Source organism: Mesoplodon bidens, assembly GCF_964165515.1.
Source record: "Mesoplodon bidens genome assembly, chromosome: 13".
Lineage (NCBI taxonomy): Eukaryota > Metazoa > Chordata > Mammalia > Artiodactyla > Ziphiidae > Mesoplodon > Mesoplodon bidens.
In genome coordinates this window covers 42,873,409-42,896,461 of record NC_138169.1, presented here as the reverse complement: position 1 = coordinate 42,896,461, position 23,053 = coordinate 42,873,409, and the positions used below count along the sequence as shown (strand labels likewise).

General features: G+C 38.1%; 1 protein-coding gene across 1 annotated transcript in view; it reads right to left on the bottom strand.

The window, feature by feature from the left end:
- TAF4B (TATA-box binding protein associated factor 4b) overlaps positions 1-23,053 on the bottom strand; it is a 117,511-nt gene that overhangs the window by 22,279 nt on the left and 72,179 nt on the right. The window contains exon 13 of the mRNA XM_081253251.1: positions 19,967-20,023. Within this exon, the coding sequence (XP_081109377.1) occupies positions 19,967-20,023 (57 nt within the window). The remainder of the gene's footprint in view (positions 1-19,966; positions 20,024-23,053) is intronic.

Below are 23,053 nucleotides of genomic sequence, written 5' to 3'. Positions count from 1 at the left end.
AAAACAAACCAAAAACAACTAAGAAAATGGTAATAGGAACATACATATCGATAATTACCTTAAACATGAATGGATTAAATGTTCCAACCAAAAGACACAGGCTCGCTGAATGGATACAAAAACAAGACCCGGGCTTCCCTAGTGGCGCAGTGGTTGGGAGTCCACCTGCCAATGCAGGGGATGCGGGTTCGTGACCTGGTCTGGTAGGATCCCACGTGCCGTGGAGCGGCTGGGCCCATGAGCCATGGCCACTGTGCCTGCGCGTCCAGAGCCTGTGCTCCGTGACGGGAGAGGCCCGTGTACCGCAAAAGAAAAAAACCAAAACAAAACAAAAGAAGACCCATATATATGCTGTCTACAAAAGACCCACTTCAGACCTAGGGACACATACAGAATGAAAGTGAGGGGATGGAAAAAGATATTCCATGCAAATGAACATCAAAAGACAGCTGGAGTTACAATACTCGTATCAGATAAAATAGACTTTAAAATAAAGAATGTTACAAGAGACAAGGAAGGACACTACATAATGATCAAGGGATCAATCCAAGAAGAAGATATAACAATTATAAATATATAGACACCCAACAAAGGAGCACCTCAATACATAAGGCAACTGCTAATAGCTATAAAAGAGGAAATTGACAGTAACACAATAATAGTGGGGGACTTTTTTAACACCTCACTTACACCAATGGACAGATCATCCAAACAGAAAATTAATAAGGAAACACAAGCTTTAAATGACACAACAGACCAGGTAGATTTAGTTGATATTTAAAGGAGATTCCATGCAAAAACAGCTGATTACACTTTCTTCTCAAGTGTGCATGGAACACTCTCCAGGGTAGATCACATCTTGGGTCACAAATCAAGCCTCAGTAAATTTAAGAAAATTGAAATCACATCAAGCATCTTTTCTGACCACAACGCTATGAGATAACAAATCAATTACAAGGAAAAAAAACGTAAAAAACACAAACACATGGAGGCTAAACAGTACATTACTAAATAACCAAGAGATCACTGAAGAAATCAAAGAGGAAATCAAAAAATACCTAGAGACAAATGACAATGAAAAAACAACAATCCAAAACCTATGGGATGCAGCAAAAGTAGTTCTAAGAGGAAAGTTTATAGCAATATAAGCCTATGTCAAGAAACAAGAAACATCTCAAATGAATGATCTAAACTTACATCTAAAGTAACTAGAGAAAGAAGAACAAACAAAACCCAAAATTAGCAGACGGAAAGAAATCATAAAGAGCAGAAATAAATGCAAAATAAATGAAGGAAACAATAGCAAAGATCAATAAAACTAAAAGCTGGTTCTTTGAAAAGATAAACAAACTTGATAAACCATTAGCCAGACTCATCAAGAAAAAGAGGGAGAGGACTCAAATCAATATAATTAGAAACGAAAAAGGAGAAGTTACAACAGACACCGCAGAAATACAAAGCATCATAAGAGACTACTACAAGCAACTCTATGCCAATAAAATGGACAACTTGGAAGAAATGGACAAATTCTTAGAAAGGTATAACCTTCCAAGATTGAACCAAGAAGAAAATATGAACAGACCAATCACAAGTAATGAAGTTAAAACTGTGATTAAAAACCTTCCAACAAACAAAAGTCCAGGACCAGATGGCTTCACAGGTGAATTCTATCAAACATTTAGAGAAGAGCTAACACCCACCCTTCTAAAACTCTTCCAACAAACTGCAGAGGAAGGAAAACCCCAAACTCATTCTATGAGGCCACCATCACCCTGATACCAAAATCAGACAAAGATGTCACAAAGAAAGAAAATTACAGACCAATATCACTGATGAATATAGATGCAAAAATCCTCAACAAAATACTAGCAAACACAATTCAACAACACATTAAAAGGATCATACCCTATGATCAAGTGGGATTTATCCCAGGGACGCAAGGATTCTTCCATATACGCAAATCAATCAATGTGATACACCATATTAACAAATTGAAGAAGTAAAACCATATGATCATCTCAATAGATGCAGAAAAAGCTTTTGACAAAATTCAACACTCATTTATGATAAAACTCTCCAGAAAGTGGGCACAGAGGGAACCTACCTCAACATAATAAAGGCCATATATGACAAACTCACAGTAAACGTCATTCTCAATGGTGAGAAACTGAAAGCATTTCTTTTAAGAATAGGAGCAAGACAAGGATGTCCACTGTCACCACTATTATTCAACATAGTTTTGGAAGTCCTAGCCACGGCAATCAGAGAAGAAAAAGAAAGAAAAGGAATACAAACTGGAATAGAAGTAAAACTGTCACTGTTTGCAGATGACATGATACTATACATAGAGAATCCTAAAGATGCCAGCAGAACACTACTAGAGCTAATCAGTGAATTTGGTAAAGTTGGAGGATACAAAATTAATGCACAGAAATCTCTTGCATTCCTATACACTAATGATGAAAAATGTGACAGGGAAATTAAGGAAACACTCCCATTTACCACTGCAACAAAAAGAATAAAATACCTAGGAATAAACCTACCGAGGGAGACAAAAGACCTGTATGCAGAAAACTATAAGACACTGATGAAAGAAATGAAAGATGATACAAACAAATGGAGAGATATACCACATTCTTGGATTGGGAGAATCAATACTGTGAAAATGACTATATTACCCAAAGCAATCTACAGATGCAATGCAATCCCTATCAAATTACCAGCGGCATTTCTTACAGAACTAGAAAAAAAATCTTAAAATTTTTATGGAGACAAAAAAGACCCCGAATATCCAAAGCAGTCTTGAGGGAAAAAACCGGAGCTGGAAGAATCAGACTCCCTGACTTCAGACTATACTACAAAGCTACAGTACTCAAGACAATATTGTACTGGCACTAAAACAGAAATATAGATCAATGGAACAGGATAGACAGCCCAGACATAAACCCATGCACCTATGGTCAACTAATCTATGACAAAGGAGGCAAGGATATACAATGGAGAAAAGAGAGTCTCTTCAGTAAGTGGTGCTGGGAAAACTGGACAGCTACATGTAAAAGAATGAAATTAGAACACTCCCTAACACCATACACAAAAATAAACTTAAAATGGATTCGAGACCTAAATGTAAGACCAGACACTATAAAACTCTTACAGGAAGAACACTCTGACATAAATCACAGCAAGATCTTTTTTGATCCACCTCCTAGAGTAATGGAAATAAAAACAAAAGTAAACAAATAGGACCTAATGAAACTTAAAAGCTTTTGAAAAGCAAAGGAAACTACAAATAAGACGATAAGACAACCCTCAGAATGGGAGAAAATATTTGCAAACAAACGGGCAAAGAATTAATCCCCAAAATATATAAACAGCTCATGGAGCTCAATATTAAAAAAAAAACCCAGCCAATCCAAAAATGGGCAGAAGACCTAAACAGACATTTCTCCAAAGAAGACATACAGATGGCCAAGAAGCACATGAAAAGCTGCTCAACATCACTAATTATTAGAGAAATGCAAATCAAAACTACAATGAGGTATCACCTCACACCAGTTGGAATGGGCATCATCAGAAAATCTACAAACAACAAATGCTGGAAAGGGTGTGGAGAAAAGGGAACACTCTTGTACTGTTGGTGGGAATGTAAATTGATACAGCCACTATGGAGAACAGCATGGAGGTTCCTTAAAGAACTAAAAATAGAATTACCATATGACCCAGCAATCCCACTACTGGGCATATACCCAGAGAAAACCATAATTCAAAAAGACACATGCATACCAATGTTCACTGCAGCACTATTTACAATAGCCAGGTCATGGAAGCAACCTAAATGCCCATCGACAGATGAATGGATAAAGAAGATGTGCTACACATATACAATGGAATATTACTCAGCCATAAAAAGGAACGAAACTGGGTCATTTGTAGAGATGTGGATGCATCTAGAGACTGTCATACAGAGTGAAGTCAGAAAGAGAAAAACAAATATTGTATATTAACACATATATGTGGAACCTAGAAAATGATACAGATGAACCAGTTTCTAGAGCAGAAATTGAGACAGAGAAGTAGAGAAAAAATGTATGGACACCAAGTGGGGAAAGAGGCGGGGGATGGGGGTTGTGGTGTGATGAACTGGGAGATTGGGACTGACATATATACACTACTATGTATAATATGGATAACTAATAAGAACCTGCTGTATAAAAAGATAAATAAAATAAAATTCAAAAAAAAAGAAAGTGGCCATATGTGCGTGGGTTTATCTTTGGGCTTTCTATCCTGTCCCACTGATCTATATTTCTGATTTTGTGCCAGTACAATATTGTCTTGGTTACTGTAGCTTTGTAGTATAGTCTGAAGTCAGGGAGCCTGATTCCTCCAGCTACGTTTTTCTTTCTCAAGATTGCTTTGGCTATTCGGGATCTTCTGTGTTTCCATACAAACTGTGAAATTTTTTGTTCTAGTTCTGTGAAAAATGCCATTGGTAGTTTGATAGGGATTGTGTTGAATCTGTAGATTGCTTTGGGTAGTATAGTCATTTTCACAATATTGATTCTTCCAATCCAAGAACATGGTATATCTCTCCATCTATTTGCATCATATTTAATTTCTTTCATCCATGTCTTACAGTTTCCTGAGTACAGGTCTTTTGTCTCCTTAGGTACATTTATTCCTAGGTATTTTATTCTTTTTGTTGCAATAGTAAATGGGAGTGTTTCCTTAATTTCTCTTTCAGATTTTTCATCATTAGTGTATAGGAATGCAAGAGATTTCTGTGCCTTAATTTTGTATCCTGCTACTCTACCAAATTCATTGATTTGGTCTAGCAGTTTTCTGGTAGCATCTTTAGGATTCTTTAAGTATAGTACAATGTTATCTGCAGACAGTGACAGCTTTACTTTTTCTTTTCTGATTTGGATTCCTATTATTTCTTTTCCTTCTCTGAGGGCTGTGGCTAAAGCTTCCAAAACTATGCTGAATAATAGTGGTAAGTGTGGGCAACCTTGTCTTGTTCCTGATCTTAGTGGAAACGGTTTCAGTTTTTCACCATTGAGAACGATGTTGGCTGTGGGTTTGTCATATATAGCCTTTATTATGTTGAGGTAAGCTCCCTGTATGCCTACTTTCTGGAGTGTTTTTATAATAAATGGGTGGTGAATTTTGTGGAAAGCTTTTTCTGCATCTATTGAGATGATCATATGGTTTTTATCCTTCAGTTTGTTAATATGGTGTATCACATTGATTGATTTGTGTATATTGAAGAATCCTTGCATCCCTGGGATAAACCACACTTGATCATGTTGTATGATCCTTTTAATGTGCCTTTGGATGCTGTTTGCTAGTATTTTGTTCAGGATTTTTTTGCATCTATGTTCTTCAGTGATATTGGCCTGAAGTTTTCTTTCTTTGTGACATCTTTGCCTGGTTTTGGTATCAGGGTGATGGTGGCGTCGTAGAATGAGTTTGGGAGTGTTCCTCCCTCTGCCATATTTTGGTAGAGTTTGAGAAAGACAGGTGTTAGCTCTTCTCTAAATGTTTGATAGAATTTGCCTGTGAAGCCATTTGGTCCTGGGCTTTTGTTTGTTGGAAGATTTTTAATCACAGTCTCAATTTCAGTGCTTGTGATTGGTCTGTTTACATTTTCTACTTCTTCCTGGTCCAGTCTTGGAAGGTTGTGGTTTTCTAAGAATTTGTCCATTTCTTCCAGGTTGTCCATTTTATTGGCATATAGTTGCTTGTAGTAGCCTCTTAGGATGCTTTGTATTTCTGCAGTGTCAGTGGTTACTTCTCCTTTTTCATTTCTAATTCCATTGATTTGGGTCTTCTCCCTGTTTTTCTTGATGAGTCTGGCTAATGGTTTGTCAATTTTGTTTATCTTCTCAAAGAACCAGCTTTTAGTTTTACTGATCTTTGCTATTGTTTCCTTCATTTCTTTTTCATTTATTTCTGCTCTGATCTTTACGATTTCTTTCCTTCTGCTAACTTTGGGGTTTATTTTGTTTTACTTTCTCTAATTGCTTTAGGTGTAAGTCTAGGTTGTTTATTTGAGATGTTTCTTGTTTCTTGAAGTAGGATTGTATTGCTATAAACTTCCCTCTTAAAACTACTTTTGCTCCATCCCATAGGTTTTGGGTCATCGTGTTTTCACTGTCATTTGTTTCTAGGTATTTTTTGATTTCCTCTTTGATTTCTTCAGTGATCTCTTAGTTATTAAGTAGTGTATTGTTTAGCCTCCATGTGTTTGTATTTTTTACAGATTTTTTCCCGTAATTGATATCTAGGTCTCATAGTGTTGTGGTCAGAAAAGATATTTGATATGCTTTCAATTTTCTTAAATTTACCAAGGCTTGATTTGTAACACAAGATATGATCTATCCTGGAGAATGTTTCATGAGCACTTGAGAAGAAAGTGTATTCTGTTCTTTTTGGATGGAATGTCCTATAAATATCAATTAAGTCCATCTTGTTTAATGTATCATTTAAATCTTGTGTTTCTCTATTTATTTTCATTTTGGATGATCTGTTCATTGGTGAAAGTGGGGTGTTAAGGTCCCCTACTATGATTGTGTTACTGTTGATTTCCCCTTTCATGGCTGTTAGCATTTGCCTTATGTATTGAGGTGCTCCTATGTTGGATGCATAAATATTTACAACTGTTATATCTTCTTCTTGGATGGATCCCTTGATCATTATGTAGTGTCCTTCTTTGTCTCTTGTAGTAGTCTTTATTTTAAAGTCCATTTTTTCTGATATGAGAATTGCTACTTCAGCTTTCTTTTGATTTCCATTTAAATGGAGTGTCTTTTTTTCATCCCCTCACTTTCAGTCTGTATGTGTCCCTAGGTCTGAAGTGGGTCTCTTGTAGACAGCATATATATATATGGGTCTTGTTTTTGTATACATTCAGTCAGTCTATGTCTTTTGGTTGGAGCATTTAATCCATTTACATTTAAGGTAATTATTGATATGTATGTTCCTATTCCCATTTTCTTAATTGTTTTGGGTTTGTTATTGTAGGTCTTTTCCTTCTCTTGTGTTTCCTGCCTAGAGAAGTTCCTTTAGCATTTGTTGTAAAGCTGGCTTGGTGGTGCTGAATTCTCTTAGCTTTTGCTTGTCTGTAAAGGTTTTAATTTCTCCATCAAATCTGAATGAGATCCTTGCTGGGTAGGGTAATGTTGGTTGTAGGTTTTTCCCTTTCATCACTTTAAATATGCCCTGCTACTCCCTTCTGGCTTGCAGAGTTTCTGCTGAAAGATTAGCTATTAACCTTATGGCAATTCCCTTGTATATTGTTTGTTGTCCCCCCCTTTTTTTTTTGCGGTACACGGGCCTCTCACTGTTGTGGTCTCTCCCATCGCAGAGCACATGCTCTGGACGCACAGGCTCAGCGGCCATGGCTCACAGGCCTAGCCGCTCTGTGGCATGTGGGCTCTTCCCAGACTGGGGCACAAATCCGTGTTCCCTGCATCAGTAGGCGGATTCTCAACCACTGCGGCACCAGGGAAGCCCCCCTTGCTGCTTTTAATATTTTTTCTTTGTATTTAATTTTTGATAGTTTGATTAATATGTGTCTTGGTGTGTTTCTCCTTGGATTTATCCTCTATGGGACTCTCTGCCCCTTCTGGACTTGGGTGGCTATTTCCTTCCCCATATTAGGGATGTTTTCAACTACAATCTCTTCCAGTATTTTCTTAGTCCCTTTCTTTTTCTCTTCTTCTTCTGGGACCCGAATAATTTGAATGTTGGTGCGTTTAATGTTGTCCCAGAGGTTTCTGAGACTGTCCTCAATTCTTTTCATTCTTTTTTTCTTTATTCTGCTCTGCAGTAATTTTTTCCACTATTTTATCTTCCAGGTCACTAATCTGTTCTTCTGCCTCAGTTATTTTGCTATTGATTCCTTCTAGAGAATTTTTAATTTCATTTATTGTGTTGTTCATCATTGTTTGTTTGCTCTTTAGTTCTTCCAGGTCCTAGTTAAACGTTTCTTCTATTTTCTCCATTCTAGTTCCAAGATTTTGGATCATCTTTACTATCACCACTCTGAATTCTTTTTCAGGTAGACTGTCTATTTCCTCTTCATTTGTTAGGTCTGGTGGGGTTTTACCTTGCTCCTTCATCTGCTGTATGTTTCTCTGTCTTCTCACTTTGCTTAACTTCCTGTGTTGGGGTCTCCTTTTCACATGCTGCAGGTTCGTAGTTCCTGTTGTTCTTGGTGTCTGCCCCCAGTGGGTAAGGTTGGTTCAGTGGGTTGTGTAGGCTCCCTGGTGGAGGGGACTGGTGCCTGTGTTCTGGTGGATGAGGCTGGATCTTGTCTTTCTGGTGGGCAGGTCTGCGTCCAGTGGTGTGTTTTGCGCTGTCTGTGACATTATGATTTTAGGCAGCCTCTCTGCTAATGGGTGGGGTTGAGTTCCTGTCTTGCTAGTTGTTTGGCATAGGGTGTCCAGCACTGTAGCTTTCTGGTCATTGAGTGGAGCTGGGTCTTAGCGTTGTGATGGAGATCTCTCGGAGAGCTTTTGCTGTTTGATATTATGTGGAGCTGGGATGTCTCTGGTGGACCAATGTCCTAAACTTGGCTCTCCCCCCTCAGAGGCACAGGCCTGACACCCGGCTGGAGCACAAAGACCCTGTCAGCCACACGGCTCAGAAGAAAAGGGAGAAAAAAAGAAAAAAAAGAAAGAAAGAAAAAATAAAATAAAATAAAGTTTTTAAAATAAAAAATTATTAAAATGTAATTTAAAGAAAGGAAAGAAAAGAAAAAACGGACAGACAGAACCCTAGGACAAATGGTAAAAGCAAAGCTATACAGACAAAATCATACAAGAAGCATACACATACACACTCACAAAAAGAGAAAAAGGAAAAAAAAATATATTTTGTTGCTCTCACAGTCCACTGCCTCAATTCTGGGATGATTCGTTGTCTCTTCAGGTATCCCACAGATGCAGAGTACATCAAGTCGATTGTGGAAATTTAATCCGCTGCTCCTGAGGCTGCTGGGAGAGATTTCCCTTTCTCTTCTTTGTTTGCACAACTCCTGGGGTTCAGCTTTGGATTTGGCCCCGCTTCTGCGTGCAGGTTGCCTGAAGGCGTCTGTTTCCGTTCAGACAGCATGGGGTTAAAGGAGTGGCTGATTAGGGGGCTCTGGCTCACTGAGGCAGGGGGGAGGGAGGGGTACGGAATGCGGGATGAGCCTGGACATTGCAACAGCCTGAGATGCGCTGTGTGTTCTCCCGGAGAAGTTGTCTCTGGATCATGGGACCCTGGCAGTGGTGGGCTGCACAGCCTCCTGGGAGGGGAGGTGTGGACAGTGACCTGTGCTTGCACACAGGCTTCATGATGGCTGCAGCAGCAGCCTTAGCCTTTGATGCCCATCTCTGGTGTCTGCACTGATAGCCGTGGCTCGTGCCCGTCTCTGGAGCTCGTTTAGGCGGTGCTCTGAATCTCCTCTCATCGTGCACCCCAAAACAATGGTCTCTTGCCTCTTAGGCAGGTCCAGAGTTTTTCCCGGACTCCCTCCCAGCTAGCTGTGGCACACTAGCCCCCTTCAGGCTGTCTTCACGCAGCCAACCCCAGTCCTCTCCCTGGGATCTGACCTCCAAAGCCATAGCCTCAGCTCCCAGCCCCTGCCCGCCCCGGTGGGTGAGCGGACAAGCCTCTCAGGCTGGTGAGTGCTGGCCAGCACCGATCCTCTGTGTGGGAATCTCTCCACTTTGCTCTCTGCATCCCTGTTGCTGTGCTCTCCTCCGTAGCTCCAAAGCCTCCCTCCCGCCCACGCTCGGTCTCCACCAGTGAAGGTGTTTCCTAGTGTGTGGAAGCTTGTCCTCCTTCACAGCTCTCTCCCAGAGGTGCAGGTCCCGTCCCTATTCTTTTGTCTCTGTTTTTTCTTTTTTCTTTTGCCCTACACAGGTACATGGGGAGTTTCTGGCCGTTTGGGAGGTCTGAGGTCTTCTGCCAGCGTTCAGTAGGTGTTCTGTAGGAGTTGTTCCACATGTAGATGTATTTCTGATGTATTTGTGGGGAGGAAAGTGATCTCCACATCTTACTCTTCTGCCATCTTGAAGGTCTCTGAAAAACTACACACTTTTAACTGGAACAGGAGGATGTTCTGGGCATTAATTTGGAGTTGGCATACACAGTGGGTGAAAATGACATGCAAGCTCAGTTCAGTAAAAACAGCCATTGAATTAGAGGTTTGCTGGTGGAAACAGGATTGCAAGTGACATGCTTATCTACACAGAAAACCTCAAGGTAGATACAAAAAAATGAAACCAAAAAGCCTCCTAGGACTAATGAATGAGTTTAGTAAGGCAACAAGATTCAAGGTCAATACATAGAATAATCGTATTTCTAAATATCATTAAGGTAAAGTCTGAAACTTAAATTTTTAAAAATCCTACTTGTAATAGCTTTCCCCAAAATGAAATACTTAGGTATCAATCTAACATGTACAGGTATCTGTATGCTGTAAACCACAAGACGCAGATGAAAGAAATAAAGGAAAATAGAGATAAATGGAGAGACATGCTGCATTCATGGATTGTAAGATTCAACATAGTAAAGATCTCAATTCTCTCCAAATTCATCTACAGATTTAACGTGATTCCAATAAAATTTTTTTGTGGATGTGGATAAGTTGATTGTAAAACTTATATGGAAACCGAAGAAACTAGAAAAGCTAAATCAATTTTGGGGAGAAAAAGGGAACAAAATGGAAAGAATTATACCATGAAGTTTTAAGAATTACTTATATAAAGCTACAGTAATCAAAATTATGTGTTATTGACAAAGGAATCGACACATAGGTTAATGAAACAGAATAGAGAATCGAGAAATAGATCCACATAAATATGGCCAATTTATTTTTGACCAGGGTGGAAAACAATTCAATTGAGAAAGCACAGTCATTTCAACAAATGGGGCAATTGAACATTCACATGCAAAAAAATGAATCTTGAACCTCACACCTTATAAATTAACTCAAAATATCAACTATAAACTTCTAGCAAAAAGCTTAAGGAAAAATCTTCGTGACTTGGGACCCAGAAAAGAATTCTTAAACATGACAGCCAAAGGCAGGTCTATTTTTTTTTATATTGACAAATTTGACTTCATAAAAATTAAACTTTTGCTCTCTAAAGGACACAGTTAAGAGAATGAAAGAACAAACTAATTTTCCTCTACAAGCTATATGCCTTTTCCTTTTCTTGCCTTATTGTACCAACAATATAATGTTGAATAGTAGTGAAGAAAGCAGACATCCTTGCCTTTTTCCTAATCTTTGGAAGAAAGCATTCAGACTTTTCACCATTAAGAATGATTTTTAGTGGTAGGGTTTTAACAGCTGCCCTTTATCAGACTGAGAAAGTCCCTTCTATTCCAAGATTGCTGAGAGTTTTATTATTAATGGATGTTGAAATCTGCCAAATGTATTTCTACATCAATTGATATAGTCACATGGTTTTTCCTTCTTAGACTATATACTGACTAATTTTTGAATATTGAACCAGCTTTGCATCCCTGGGTTAAACTGTACTTGGTCAAGATATATTATTATTTTTATATATCACTGGATTTGATTTGCTAATATATTGGTAAAGATGTTTACATCTATGTTCATGAAGCATATTGGTCTGTAGTGTTCGTTGGTATGCTGATTAGATCAGAGTCACATATAACAAATCTGTAGCTCAAGAGTGGTAATAAGAATTAAACATAGTAATACGGGGTTGCTTTCCTGAGCTCCTCCCTTTCAACCATCTTTCCAGTAATTTCTGGTTCCCTGGGGCTCCTCTTTTTGGCCCTCTGGCCAGAAAGCTGGGGTTTAGTTGCTCCTCTTTGCCACATAGTTCTCTGACTACGTCCATGTCTAGGGTCAAACAGCAAGAAAAAATGGGGGTGGGGAGTGGGGTAAAAGTGAGATGGCAACCTCACTGCTAGTTCAGAAGTCAGTTTGAATTCTCATCTTCTTCCCCAATTTGCCTACTATTTACTTTTCAAAGCCTTCGAATAGCTGCTCCATGCATTCTGTCCAGGTTTTATAGCTGTGTTCAGTGGCAGAAACAGTATGGAATGTTTTTACTCCATCTTAACTGAAACCATTAAAAACTAGTTTAATCAGAATTCTGACAGCAGGCTTCTGTTGTATTATATTCCTACTAGCTTGTACTTCATAAAACTTAAGCCTGCTTGCTCACCTATACCAGCAAACTCTCTCAACTTGGTCCAAAAAGACCTAACAGGCTTGGCAGGTTTTCTTTTAAGGGCACCCTCATTCCTTCCTTAATGGCTAATGAAAAAGGCAGAAGTCTTCATCTCCCTTATCATAGTCTCTCTGATATCAAGTAGAAGTCCCCTAAAATTCAAGTCAGTGCCCTAGAGAGCAACAGAGCAATCGTGGTTGAAAATTATTTTATCTCTGGTGTTTAGTACTTGTCTCTGTTCCTTAAAAGTATAACTATGGTAGTATTGACTTTAATCAAGAGCCAAACCGCATTAATAGATTACCTTAAAAAATCACACAAGCTCTCAGAGGTAAAACTCAGTAGAGGTACTTCTTGATGTTAAGGACATTATTTTTTAAAAAAACAAAAGATATAGAAAAAATGAAAATTAATGAAAACAGAAACCAAAAACTTATTAGGCAGAATCAGAGGAGTTACATGAAGAATGAATAAGCTAGAGTCCTAAAGCCAACTCCCTCAACAAATATAGGGACATATTTAACAAAAAGGGCTAACTTATCTAGATAACTATGCTGACATAATGGGAAATCCAAAAATGAGTTTCTTTTTCATGCTCAAGGAAGGCAAGATATAGGGGGAAAACGTAGGCACAGAGAGTACAAAAGATGACAGCAGAGCTGTCCTCCATAACAAATGATCCAAAAATATGAAGTAGTGTCACCTTCAGTCCGATTTTGCTACATACTTTCAGAAAGTATAAAGGTATAAAGCAAAGGAAGGAATTGAGAGGTAAGTTAATGAGCCTGTGCCCTAGAGCCCTTGTGCCACAACTACTGAAGCCCACGCGCCTAAAGCCCGTGCTCCACAACAAGAGAAGCCACCACAATGAGAAGCATATGCACCACAACAGAGTAGCCCCCGCTCGCTGCAACTAGAGAAAGCCTGCGTGCAGCAACGAAGACCCAACACAGCCAAAAATAAATAACTTAATTAAAAAAAAAGGAATGTCCTGCTGAGATTTCATAATTACAGTTAACATAATCTTAAACCAAAGGAAAAAAATTTTGGAACAAGTTCCAAAAAAATCGTCTCCCCACCTCACATAAATTCAAGGATACCACAATTCAAACACAGAATCCTTTTTAACACCTTAAAGACAATTATTAAGCAGGCATTCTACCAAATCAGTCACAGGGTCTGATTAATTTTTCTCCCAACCATTAAGGCTAATGTTATCAGGACACTGTCCAGAACACCTGAGATACTTGGCTTGAAGTTTTTTCCTCCATTGATAATTATTTTAATTGAAGTATAGTTGATTTAAAATACTGTGTTACAGTGTTCATTGCAGCTCTATTTATAATAGCCAGGACATGCAAACAACCTAAGTGTCCATCGACAGATGAATGGACAAAGAAGATGTGGCACATATATACAATGGAATATTACTCAGCCGTAAAAAGAAACGAAACTGAGTTATTTGTAGCAAGGTGAATGGACCAAGAGACTGTCACACAGAGTGAAGTAAGTCAGAAAGAGAAAAACAAATACCGTATGCTAACACATATATATGGAATCTAAAAAAAAAAAAAAGGGTTCTGACGAACCTATGGGAAGGACAGGAATAAAGACGCAGACATAGAAAATGGACTTGAGGACACGGGGAGGGGGAAGGGTAAGCTGGGACAAAGTGAGAGAGTGGCACGGACGTATATACACTACCAAATGTAAAATAGATAGTTAGTGGGAAGCAGCCACATAGCACAGGGAGATCAGCTCGGTGCTTTGTGACCACCTAGAGGGGTGGGATAGGGAGGGTGGGAGGGAGACACAAGAGGGAGGAGATACGGGGATATATGTATACATATAGCTGATTCACTTTGTTATACAGTAGAAACTAACACACCATTGTAAAGCAATTATACTCCAATAAAGATGTTTAAAAAATAAATAAAATATTGTGTTAGTTTCAGGTGTACAGCAAAGTGGTTCATATATATATATATATATTTTCAGATTATGTTACATCATAGGTTATTACAAGATATTGAATATTGTTCCCTGTGTTATACAGTAAATCCTTGTTGCCACCTGAGATACTTGGAATTTGAAATGTATATCTGCTGGTCAGCCCTTCTAATCCATCTCTACCTTTCAGGAAAATAGTATATTCCACATAATCTCAATTGAACACTTTTCCCCTTACATGCAAACATAATACTTGATTTATGTATTATTAAAAAGAAATATAATGTGCTGTATTCATATTAGATTATATAATTTTTTTTCCAGTTCTTACTCTTATATCCTTTTTTTTATTCCCAAACTTCTTTTCATTCCTCTGGAAGGAAAAAAAGAAACCAAAAAACCAAAAAACTGACATATTAGTTTTTGGAAACTGATATACCCATGGGCAATCTCAGGATTATTATATTTAAGAGCTTGATGGCATCTTTCTTAAATGTATCTTAGCTAATGGTTTTAAGCTACTGGTTTTCCCTGTAATACCTCACCTTTCCCTAAATTATGACAGCTCTGTAATACAAGCAGAGCATGTATTGTTACATTCATTTTAAATACAAGGAAATGGGTAAGTTCAAAGAGGTCAAGTAACTTTCCCAAAGTGAAATCTAGATAATGGCAGGCTGAATCTAGCATCCACGACTCCTGACTTCCACTTCAATGCTATTTCCTCTATAATACACACCTTTTCTATCAAAAGGATAATACATATCTCAAGACACGCAGATCCTATACATCAAAATTAAAGAATGAGTACAACCTTCTGAAGAAGCTCTAAATAAAATGTTATATTTTCTATGTAAGGTTCACCAATCAACAGATACAACCAATAAAGGTTTCTTGAGAAAATATCCATTAAAAAACCTAGTGTAGCTTTCCTGCTTCCAAAGAGAGAATCTAGTGAATGGTAATTGGATGGTAACTGAACTATGCCAGTTCAAGATGCCAGTTCTCAGATTCCCAATTCACAGTATTTTATTTAACTTTCTATGACCATTTAGTCAATGGGAAAACAAAAGTGATAGATTTTAAAGGCCCCCTTCTTTCCCCTCCTAGATTCTAAGTGTGATCTCCAGAACAGCGATAGCAATAGAAAAATCACCGAAAATTTTGTTGGAAATGCAAATTCTCAGGCTTCACCCAGGCCTACTGTGTCATAGATTACTGGGGTGGTACCCAGCAACCTGTGTTTTAACAAGCCGTCCAGATAATTCTTATGCATACCAAAGTTTGAGAACTACTATCTTAGACTATCAATGCTTTGAAAACCTTGCATTTCTGTTTCTCTGCTATGTATACAAGCGCTTTATAACTTGCCATTTTAAGAACATCTTCTCCATACTACATTAATTTGATTGCACTTTTAATGACAAATTTCATTTTTTCCTGTTCAGTGTTCCATGAGTTTTGGCTCATGCAGAACTAGCATAAAGTTTAAATACAAGTTGCTATAAATTTAATAGTTAGCCTTAACTATCATATTTCACTGACTCCATATCTTTTAAAATTTCTTTTTAAAAAATTCCTTGCCCTTCTTGTACCTAAATGATATATCTTCTTATCAGTAATGAGCCTTATGAGTCAGTATTTTATTTATTGTACAATAATGCTTCATGGAGAATTGTATTACTTATAGTTTTTATATCCTATATTTTCTATAAACAAAAATCCAAAGTCCTTCAGGGTATAAGTTTTCTAACCTGTTATGCATTTTAATTATTTAATACTTATTTTTGCCCAGTTTTTACAGGATGCACTGTGAAACTCATGTGCCAGCAGGTACATGTCATGCATTCTTTTTTCTTTCTTCTAATGTCTGATAACAAATGAAAGTGGGGATGCTAGGAATTGTTAAAAAGAAAGTAAATGAATTCTTTGTCTCACTCTGCACAGATGTACTAAACTCACATTTCCCAAAGGAGAAAGAAGATATTCAAAGGAAATAAGGGTCACAATATATATAACAAATGTTTAAGGCATCAGGATGTTTGAACTCCAAGGTCAGATGGCTTGCTCTGCAGAACTCTGGATGTGGTAAGAAAGGCAAACATTGAAGGCTAGATGGTAATCTAGGACACACAGCACACATTTCAGACAAGTCTGCAGATGCATTAAACAAAAATGTGCCTGCTTGTTTAAAGTCAGAATTTGGCAATTAGTAATCTATTTAAAACCTTTCACACATTGATGGTGAAATGGAAGAATGTCAGTAGTTACATTTCAGTAAAAGTATCTAGGGGAAAAAAGCCATCACAATTTAAAAGTGTCCATATTTAAAATATAAACTTACAATACAGAGAGCGAGAACGCTTATGACATTTTTTTTTTCCTTCGGTATGCGGGCCTCTCACTGTTGTGGCCTCTCCTGTTGCGGAGCACAGGCTCCGGACGCACAGGCCCAGCGGCCATGGCTCACGGGCCCAGCCGCTACGCGGCACATGGGATCCTCCCGGACCAGGGCACGAACCCGTGTCACCTGCATCAGCAGGCGGACTCTCAACCACTGCGCCACCAGGGAAGCCCCTGCTTATGACTTTTTTTTTTTAAAGGCAAAGATAGAAAATAGGAAAAAGATGGCCCCAAAGTTGGAACTAAAATGTTTGATATCCACAGACATTTTAGCCAGATGACAAGGTTTTCAAATAGATGGATAACCTGTCAGATCAGTAAGAATAGTATGCAGCAGGAGCTGCTTCAACGGATTCAGACTAGGCTGGAGGCAAACCCAAAGGCAGCCTACTTTTTTAAGTGCCAAATGAGAATGACAAAATTGGAAGAAGTCAATAGGAAGGATGAAAAGAAATTAGACATCTTTATAAAAACCTGCTCAATTTAACAGTTTGTCTTTACACCAGAATGCAAAGAAGAAACGCATAGACTCTAAAACTGTATTAGAGAGAAGAAAACCCACGGGAGAAATGACCAAATCAAAACTCTAGTCCTGGGCTTCCCTGGTGGTGCAGTAGTTGAGAGTCCGCCTGCCGATGCAGGGGACACGGGTACGTACCCCGGTCCGGGAAGATCCCACATGCTGCGGAGCGGCTGGGCCCGTGAGCCATGGCCGCTGAGCCTGCGCGTCCGGAGCCTGTACTCTACAACGGGAGAGGCCACAACAGTGAGAGGCCCGCATACCGCAAAAAAAAGACAAAACTCTAGTCCTTAACAGTTGAAAGCAACCATGGATTATAAGACTACGTATGAAGGGGATTCAAGTTGTGATTTAATATTTATATGACAAACATCACTGCTGAAACATTCCTCAGGATCAATAAAGCCTACAACTTCTCTAAACAGTTCTTTGGAGTTCTATATTTGTAAGACACTGTCATTAATCTGTTTCCTATGCCCAGCTTGGTAGGCAGGTAGTTACCGGAAAAAGGAAAGCAAAGCAGTTTTTATATTGAGCAATGGTACGGAATCTGTACTGATTTTCACAATTGGACAAAGAAAACTTCCTAAACAGCCAAATACCAAAAAATCACAAACCAAAGCTTTATGGTTTATAGCAGTGTGATAACAATTAGTATATCCCAAATGATAACCTTACAAATTACCATATAAGACAACAATTCAACTCTATATAAAGATAGGGTCAGTGATCTTGCAACCAAACAAAATATGGTGTGTTTGATTCTAAATTAGAGCCCCTTAGAATATTAAAGTTATTAAGAACTCTAGGGGACATGGGGATGACAAAAATGACAATATTTTACTTTCATCCAACATTTGCAACTAATAGAGTGGCTCTGTTCTTGGAACTGGGCCAATGTATTTGACTCTTTTTTAAATCAAAGATGATTTAGAATAGGAAACAACCAGAAAACTTTTGAAATATTTTGGAAGGAAAATATATAGTCTTTTTAATCTTGCTAGGAAAAATAAATAAATAGAGGTGCAAAAACAGTGGGGAAAAAAAACAGGCTTGCTAAAGCACACCTGCTCTCATTGAGAGTTGTTTTTTTTTTCTTTTCACATTTGCTCTTACAATTTTCTTCAAAAAATGCTGTCCACCTATTCATCCTTCAGGGAATAAAAAACACAATTAAAAGAAAAACAAACAAAAGCATTCCATACAAACCCGAAGGAAAAATTAATCTATGATCCACATGTTTGTGAAGGTATATGAAAGAAAAACAGACAGGATAAGACCTTTAAGGATAAAGCGGTAAGTTTTCTGATATTTATTTTCCAAAAAGTGGGTGGGATTAGAAGATAAGCATCTATCAGTCCTAAATGAAAACAAAGAGGGACACTCATGATTCAAAGCAACCAATCAATCTATCAGCAAGCCAGACTTGCTGTAAGATTATAGGTACAGTTCTCGTGTTAACTTTTTTAGATAATATTTTTAGATAAATTTTCTGGAAAGAAATGAGTAACAGAAATTTTTTGTTGTTGAAATAAAATGATTCGGTTTCAAATCCTTTTTAATATTCTCCTTTCCCAGTTCTCTTCACCTCAATCCAGAAACCCCTCCATCCAGAGTTCATGTTTTCTTCCTTTTCTATCTGAGTGAAAATACACCACATTGATTGTAAGAATCTTACTAGATTTCCATTTGCTTTGCCTCAGCTCCCACATTAATCCAAACAATAAGGTCCTTTAAAACATTCATAAATAACCTGCTGCTGCTGGCACCTAGGAGCCGAGTGCAGCAATGTTAAGCAACAACAAATTTCATAGTTCAAGAGGCACAGTGAAGGAAAAAGGTTGCTCAGGAAATCACTCTTATTTAGCACAAAGATCCTTAAAAATTGCATGGAATCAGTCAAGTAACTATAGAAACCAATTTCTTCAGCTCCATATCACACGTCTCACACCTCAGTTGTCTTTATTATCATCTGCTGTCAGATCCTTAATCAGAAATGTGAACAGGCTTGATGATTTATTCAGCAGGGAAAAGAATCTGTAGGTCAAGTGAAAAATTTCACACACACCCCCATACATACACCACGTCTTCAACCCTAGGTACTTTCAGTTCCTTCTGTTCTCAGCAGCTCTGGGGGCAACTCCAGTGGGATCCAATATTAAGGCTCAATTAAAATAAGCTCCAATTAGTGGAGCTTTTTTCTCTGGGGCTAGAAAAGTCAGGAAATGGATATTGGGAAATGTAAAAAGTCAGCTACTGAGAGGAGGCTGCAGACATAAATGAACTTATTTGTTGATTTCTACAGTTGCTATGCAGAGGCCTCTGGGAGTAAAAGCTTAACCAGTCTAAGCTATAAACTAAAACCCCCGCAGCTAAACATGAACTGTGTGAAACAAGGGCTCCATTCCAGAACAGAAAACTGCTGGGCCCAGAAAATTAAAAGCCAGAGGCGTTTTCCATTTAAAACTAAATCCCAGTACCACCTCCCAGCCAAAGAATTATAAGCAGTATCAGATTTACAAAACGAACAATTACCCTGGAAAAATGTAGCCTATTGTACAGTCCCAGATGCTAAATCTCAGAAGTTTCTTTTCTTTCTTTCTTTTTTTTTAATCCCACATTATATTCCTCCAAGTGTGCTGCTGTAGTTTACAAAGAGCCATTTCTAGACAGGCCTAAGCCTTGAAAATAAATTTTAAAAAGAGAACACATAACTCATTGACCTCATTTGAAGTACTGCCCTTGCCTTCAGCAGTTCCTGTCCTTCCCCAAGGCTTCGGCAAATGGTATGCAACAGCAAAATAAACCCTGACCTAATTGCCAGGAGAGAGCTGCCAACCTTCCCTCAAACACAAAGACAAGCATGGTAACTTGAAAGTCCTACCTCTTTGGCTTTCTGCTTTAATCTCAGCTGTTCTGGATCTTCTTTATTGGAACGACTCTATCAAAGGAAAAGAAAATTTTAATAGAAATTACTAGCATCTAAACACCATAGTTGCCGTTAAATATTTAATAAATGACAATTTTCTCTTGTGATTGAAAACCTTAGCTCCAGGGGAAAATGCCTCAATCCAGTCTCGTGCTCTCCCTCCCACCTCCCCCTCCCTCTCATCATCTGGGCTGGCTGCTGCAGTTCTAGCCGGGAGGAAGCTTATAGAGAAAATGATGCTAACAATGTCAGTCAGGTCCAGTTGAGGCATGACGTTGTTCTTGTTGGAACACTAAAAACTGAAAAATGGATGGTAGAGATGAAGGAAAAGAAAAGGATAACTGTTGGCTCAAATGAATGAAAATAATCAACATTGGCTAATCCTTAGGTGAAGCCATTTTGGTAAAAAATATGGTATTTCAAGGACTATTAAAAACAAGAACGTGACGAACTTTGAACCAAATTTCTCTCTCTTCAAAAGTGTAATTTTTAAAAATTAAGAAATACATCCCAATGTTTTCATTAGAGTATCTTATCATCTTTGGGTCCTCTATAGCACTTAACAGAATGCTGTGCCCAAGAAAATGTTCAATAAATGTTTACTGAATGTCACTTTCCATACTGATTCAGTTTAACATTCAAAAAATGAATAGTCTTACAGGACTGCTATAAGAAAAGAGCTACATTCTACATGTAATGCTATGATGGAACCAAAGGTAAGGAAAGAACTATATTTCTGACACTACAGACTTTTGTCCACTGAAAAATATGCTGCGGATAGGTGTATTCTTCTTCTTATTCTAATAAAGTTACCTAACTCCTTATAAATCTGAATATTCCATAACATTCAATAGCAGCTAACTAAAGATAGCTAACAAAATAAAAGCAAAAAGTATTTTCCTATTTACTTAGTTTAACTGATAACGTTTTTACTGATTGATCAGTACATCTGTTAAAGGAAAACACAAGGAAGAAACTTTATATTTGAGTGCCTTCTAATTTTAAACACCTTAATTAAATACCTACATAAGATTCTACCCAAAGCTAATATATTTTTTCTTAATTTTGTCTCCAATCTAGTAAAACAACTTCACTCTAGCTCAAACTAAGAAAACTCCCTTGTTATTCTAGTTATGTTAGGAGAGAATGAGTATATGTGTATTCACATAAAAATATGTGTGTATATGTATGTGTGTATGTGTATGTGTGTGTATATAATTTTTGCCACAGTATAAGATGGGCACATTTGGGTATCAAGTCTTTGTCAGTCAACCAGTATTTATTGACTATCCATAGTATATATTCTACTCTGTGTGCCATTGTTCTAGGCCTTGGAGATATAGAAATGAGGTAACAAGACAAAGTCTCTGCCTTCGAGTAACTTACATTTTAAGAAGAGAAAAATAAAACAATTTTATAGAAATTAAACACAGTTGTGAAATGTGAAACATTTATGATGGGGAAAAATAAAAAACGACTGATAGTGATAAGTACTATAAATAAAATAAAATAGGATAATGTGATAGAAAGAGGGGCATACTTCTATAGTCACAACAGGATGGAAGACATCTCTGAGGAGTGACAACTGAGTAGAGATCTGAATGACAAGAAGGAGGCAGCCACATAAAACCTGGGGGAAGAACACTCTTAAGCAGAAGGTGCAGTCACTGCAGAAGCCAAAAAATGGGAATATGGTTGGCATACTTGAGGAAAGAAAGAAGGCTGGTGTGGTTGGAGCATAAAGAAAAGTTGAGAGATAAGGCTGGAGACAATGTGCCGCCTTGCAGGTCATGATAAGGAGTTAGGCTTTGATTCTAGTTGTAAGAAAAAGCCACGGGAGGGTTTGGAGCACAGGTGTGAGATGCCACTGGCAGGACACTTTCGAAAGGTCACTCTGGCTGCCGTACAGACGATGCACTGTATGGATCCAAGACTGGTGGCACAGGCACACAGAGCAATTAGGAAGCTGTTCTAAAACAACTGCTGTAAATACAAGACTGAGAAAAAGATGAGGGCAACTTGAACCAGCATCATAGAATATGATGATAAATAACTAGATCGAAATACATGTTGGGGGTAGAGCCAACCAGATTTATTGATGGATTGGATATAGGGTGTGAAGTAAACAGAGGAATCAAGAATGATGCCTAGGATTGTGGCCTAAGTAATTGGAAGGAGAGAAAATTCCAACTTCCCGAGAAGGTGAAGACCAGAGCAGATTTGGGGAAAGGGAACTCAGTGTTCAGTTTTAGATGCTTCATTAGTAGTCTAGGATACAAACTTGGAGCACAAAGAAAGGTCACTGTGACTGGAGCAGAATGAGTGAAGAAGGGAGGGACATGAAGCAAGTTCAGAGAGAGAGGTGGGTGCCTTTAAAAATTTGGTAGTAAGTTTGGATTTTATTTTAAGGCAAGAGGAAGTCACTGAAGGATTTTAAGCAACAGAGACACACATGATTTGTTATGAAAACATTATCCTGACAACAGTATGAAAAATGGATTGTAGAAGGAAAAGGACATTAGTTAGAAGACATTATAAAGGTCCAAGGGAAACATGACTCAGATCAGAGTGATGACAACAGTGATGAAGAGAAGGTGGTGGATACATTTTGGGAACTGAATAGGAAAGTGAAGTGGATGTAGGGAGAGAAAAGAGAAAAAGGACTTAAAGATGACTCCTAGGTTTTTTTGGCTTGAACATATGGGTGAATAATGATGTCATTTACTGAGTTAGAAAATCTGTAAGAGTAGAAGGTAAAACTACAAGAAAGTGAGAGCAAGTATAATATACTACGCCCGACAATAACTAAACAAGTATTTAAAGGTTTATAACCTTGTTTACAGCAGAGTAATTGGGAATAAAATACCAATAAACCACCTCGTTACATTGGCTGTGTGCTTGCTTATAATACTCAAGGGCTCGAGAAAGAGCATCTTCCTGTCCCAGCAGCCTTTCCCAGGACGAGAGGGGTCAGAATGGGGACTGAGACTGTGGGACAGTGAGAAGCTGCACAGTGACAAGGTTGTGGTGCACCTTGGCACA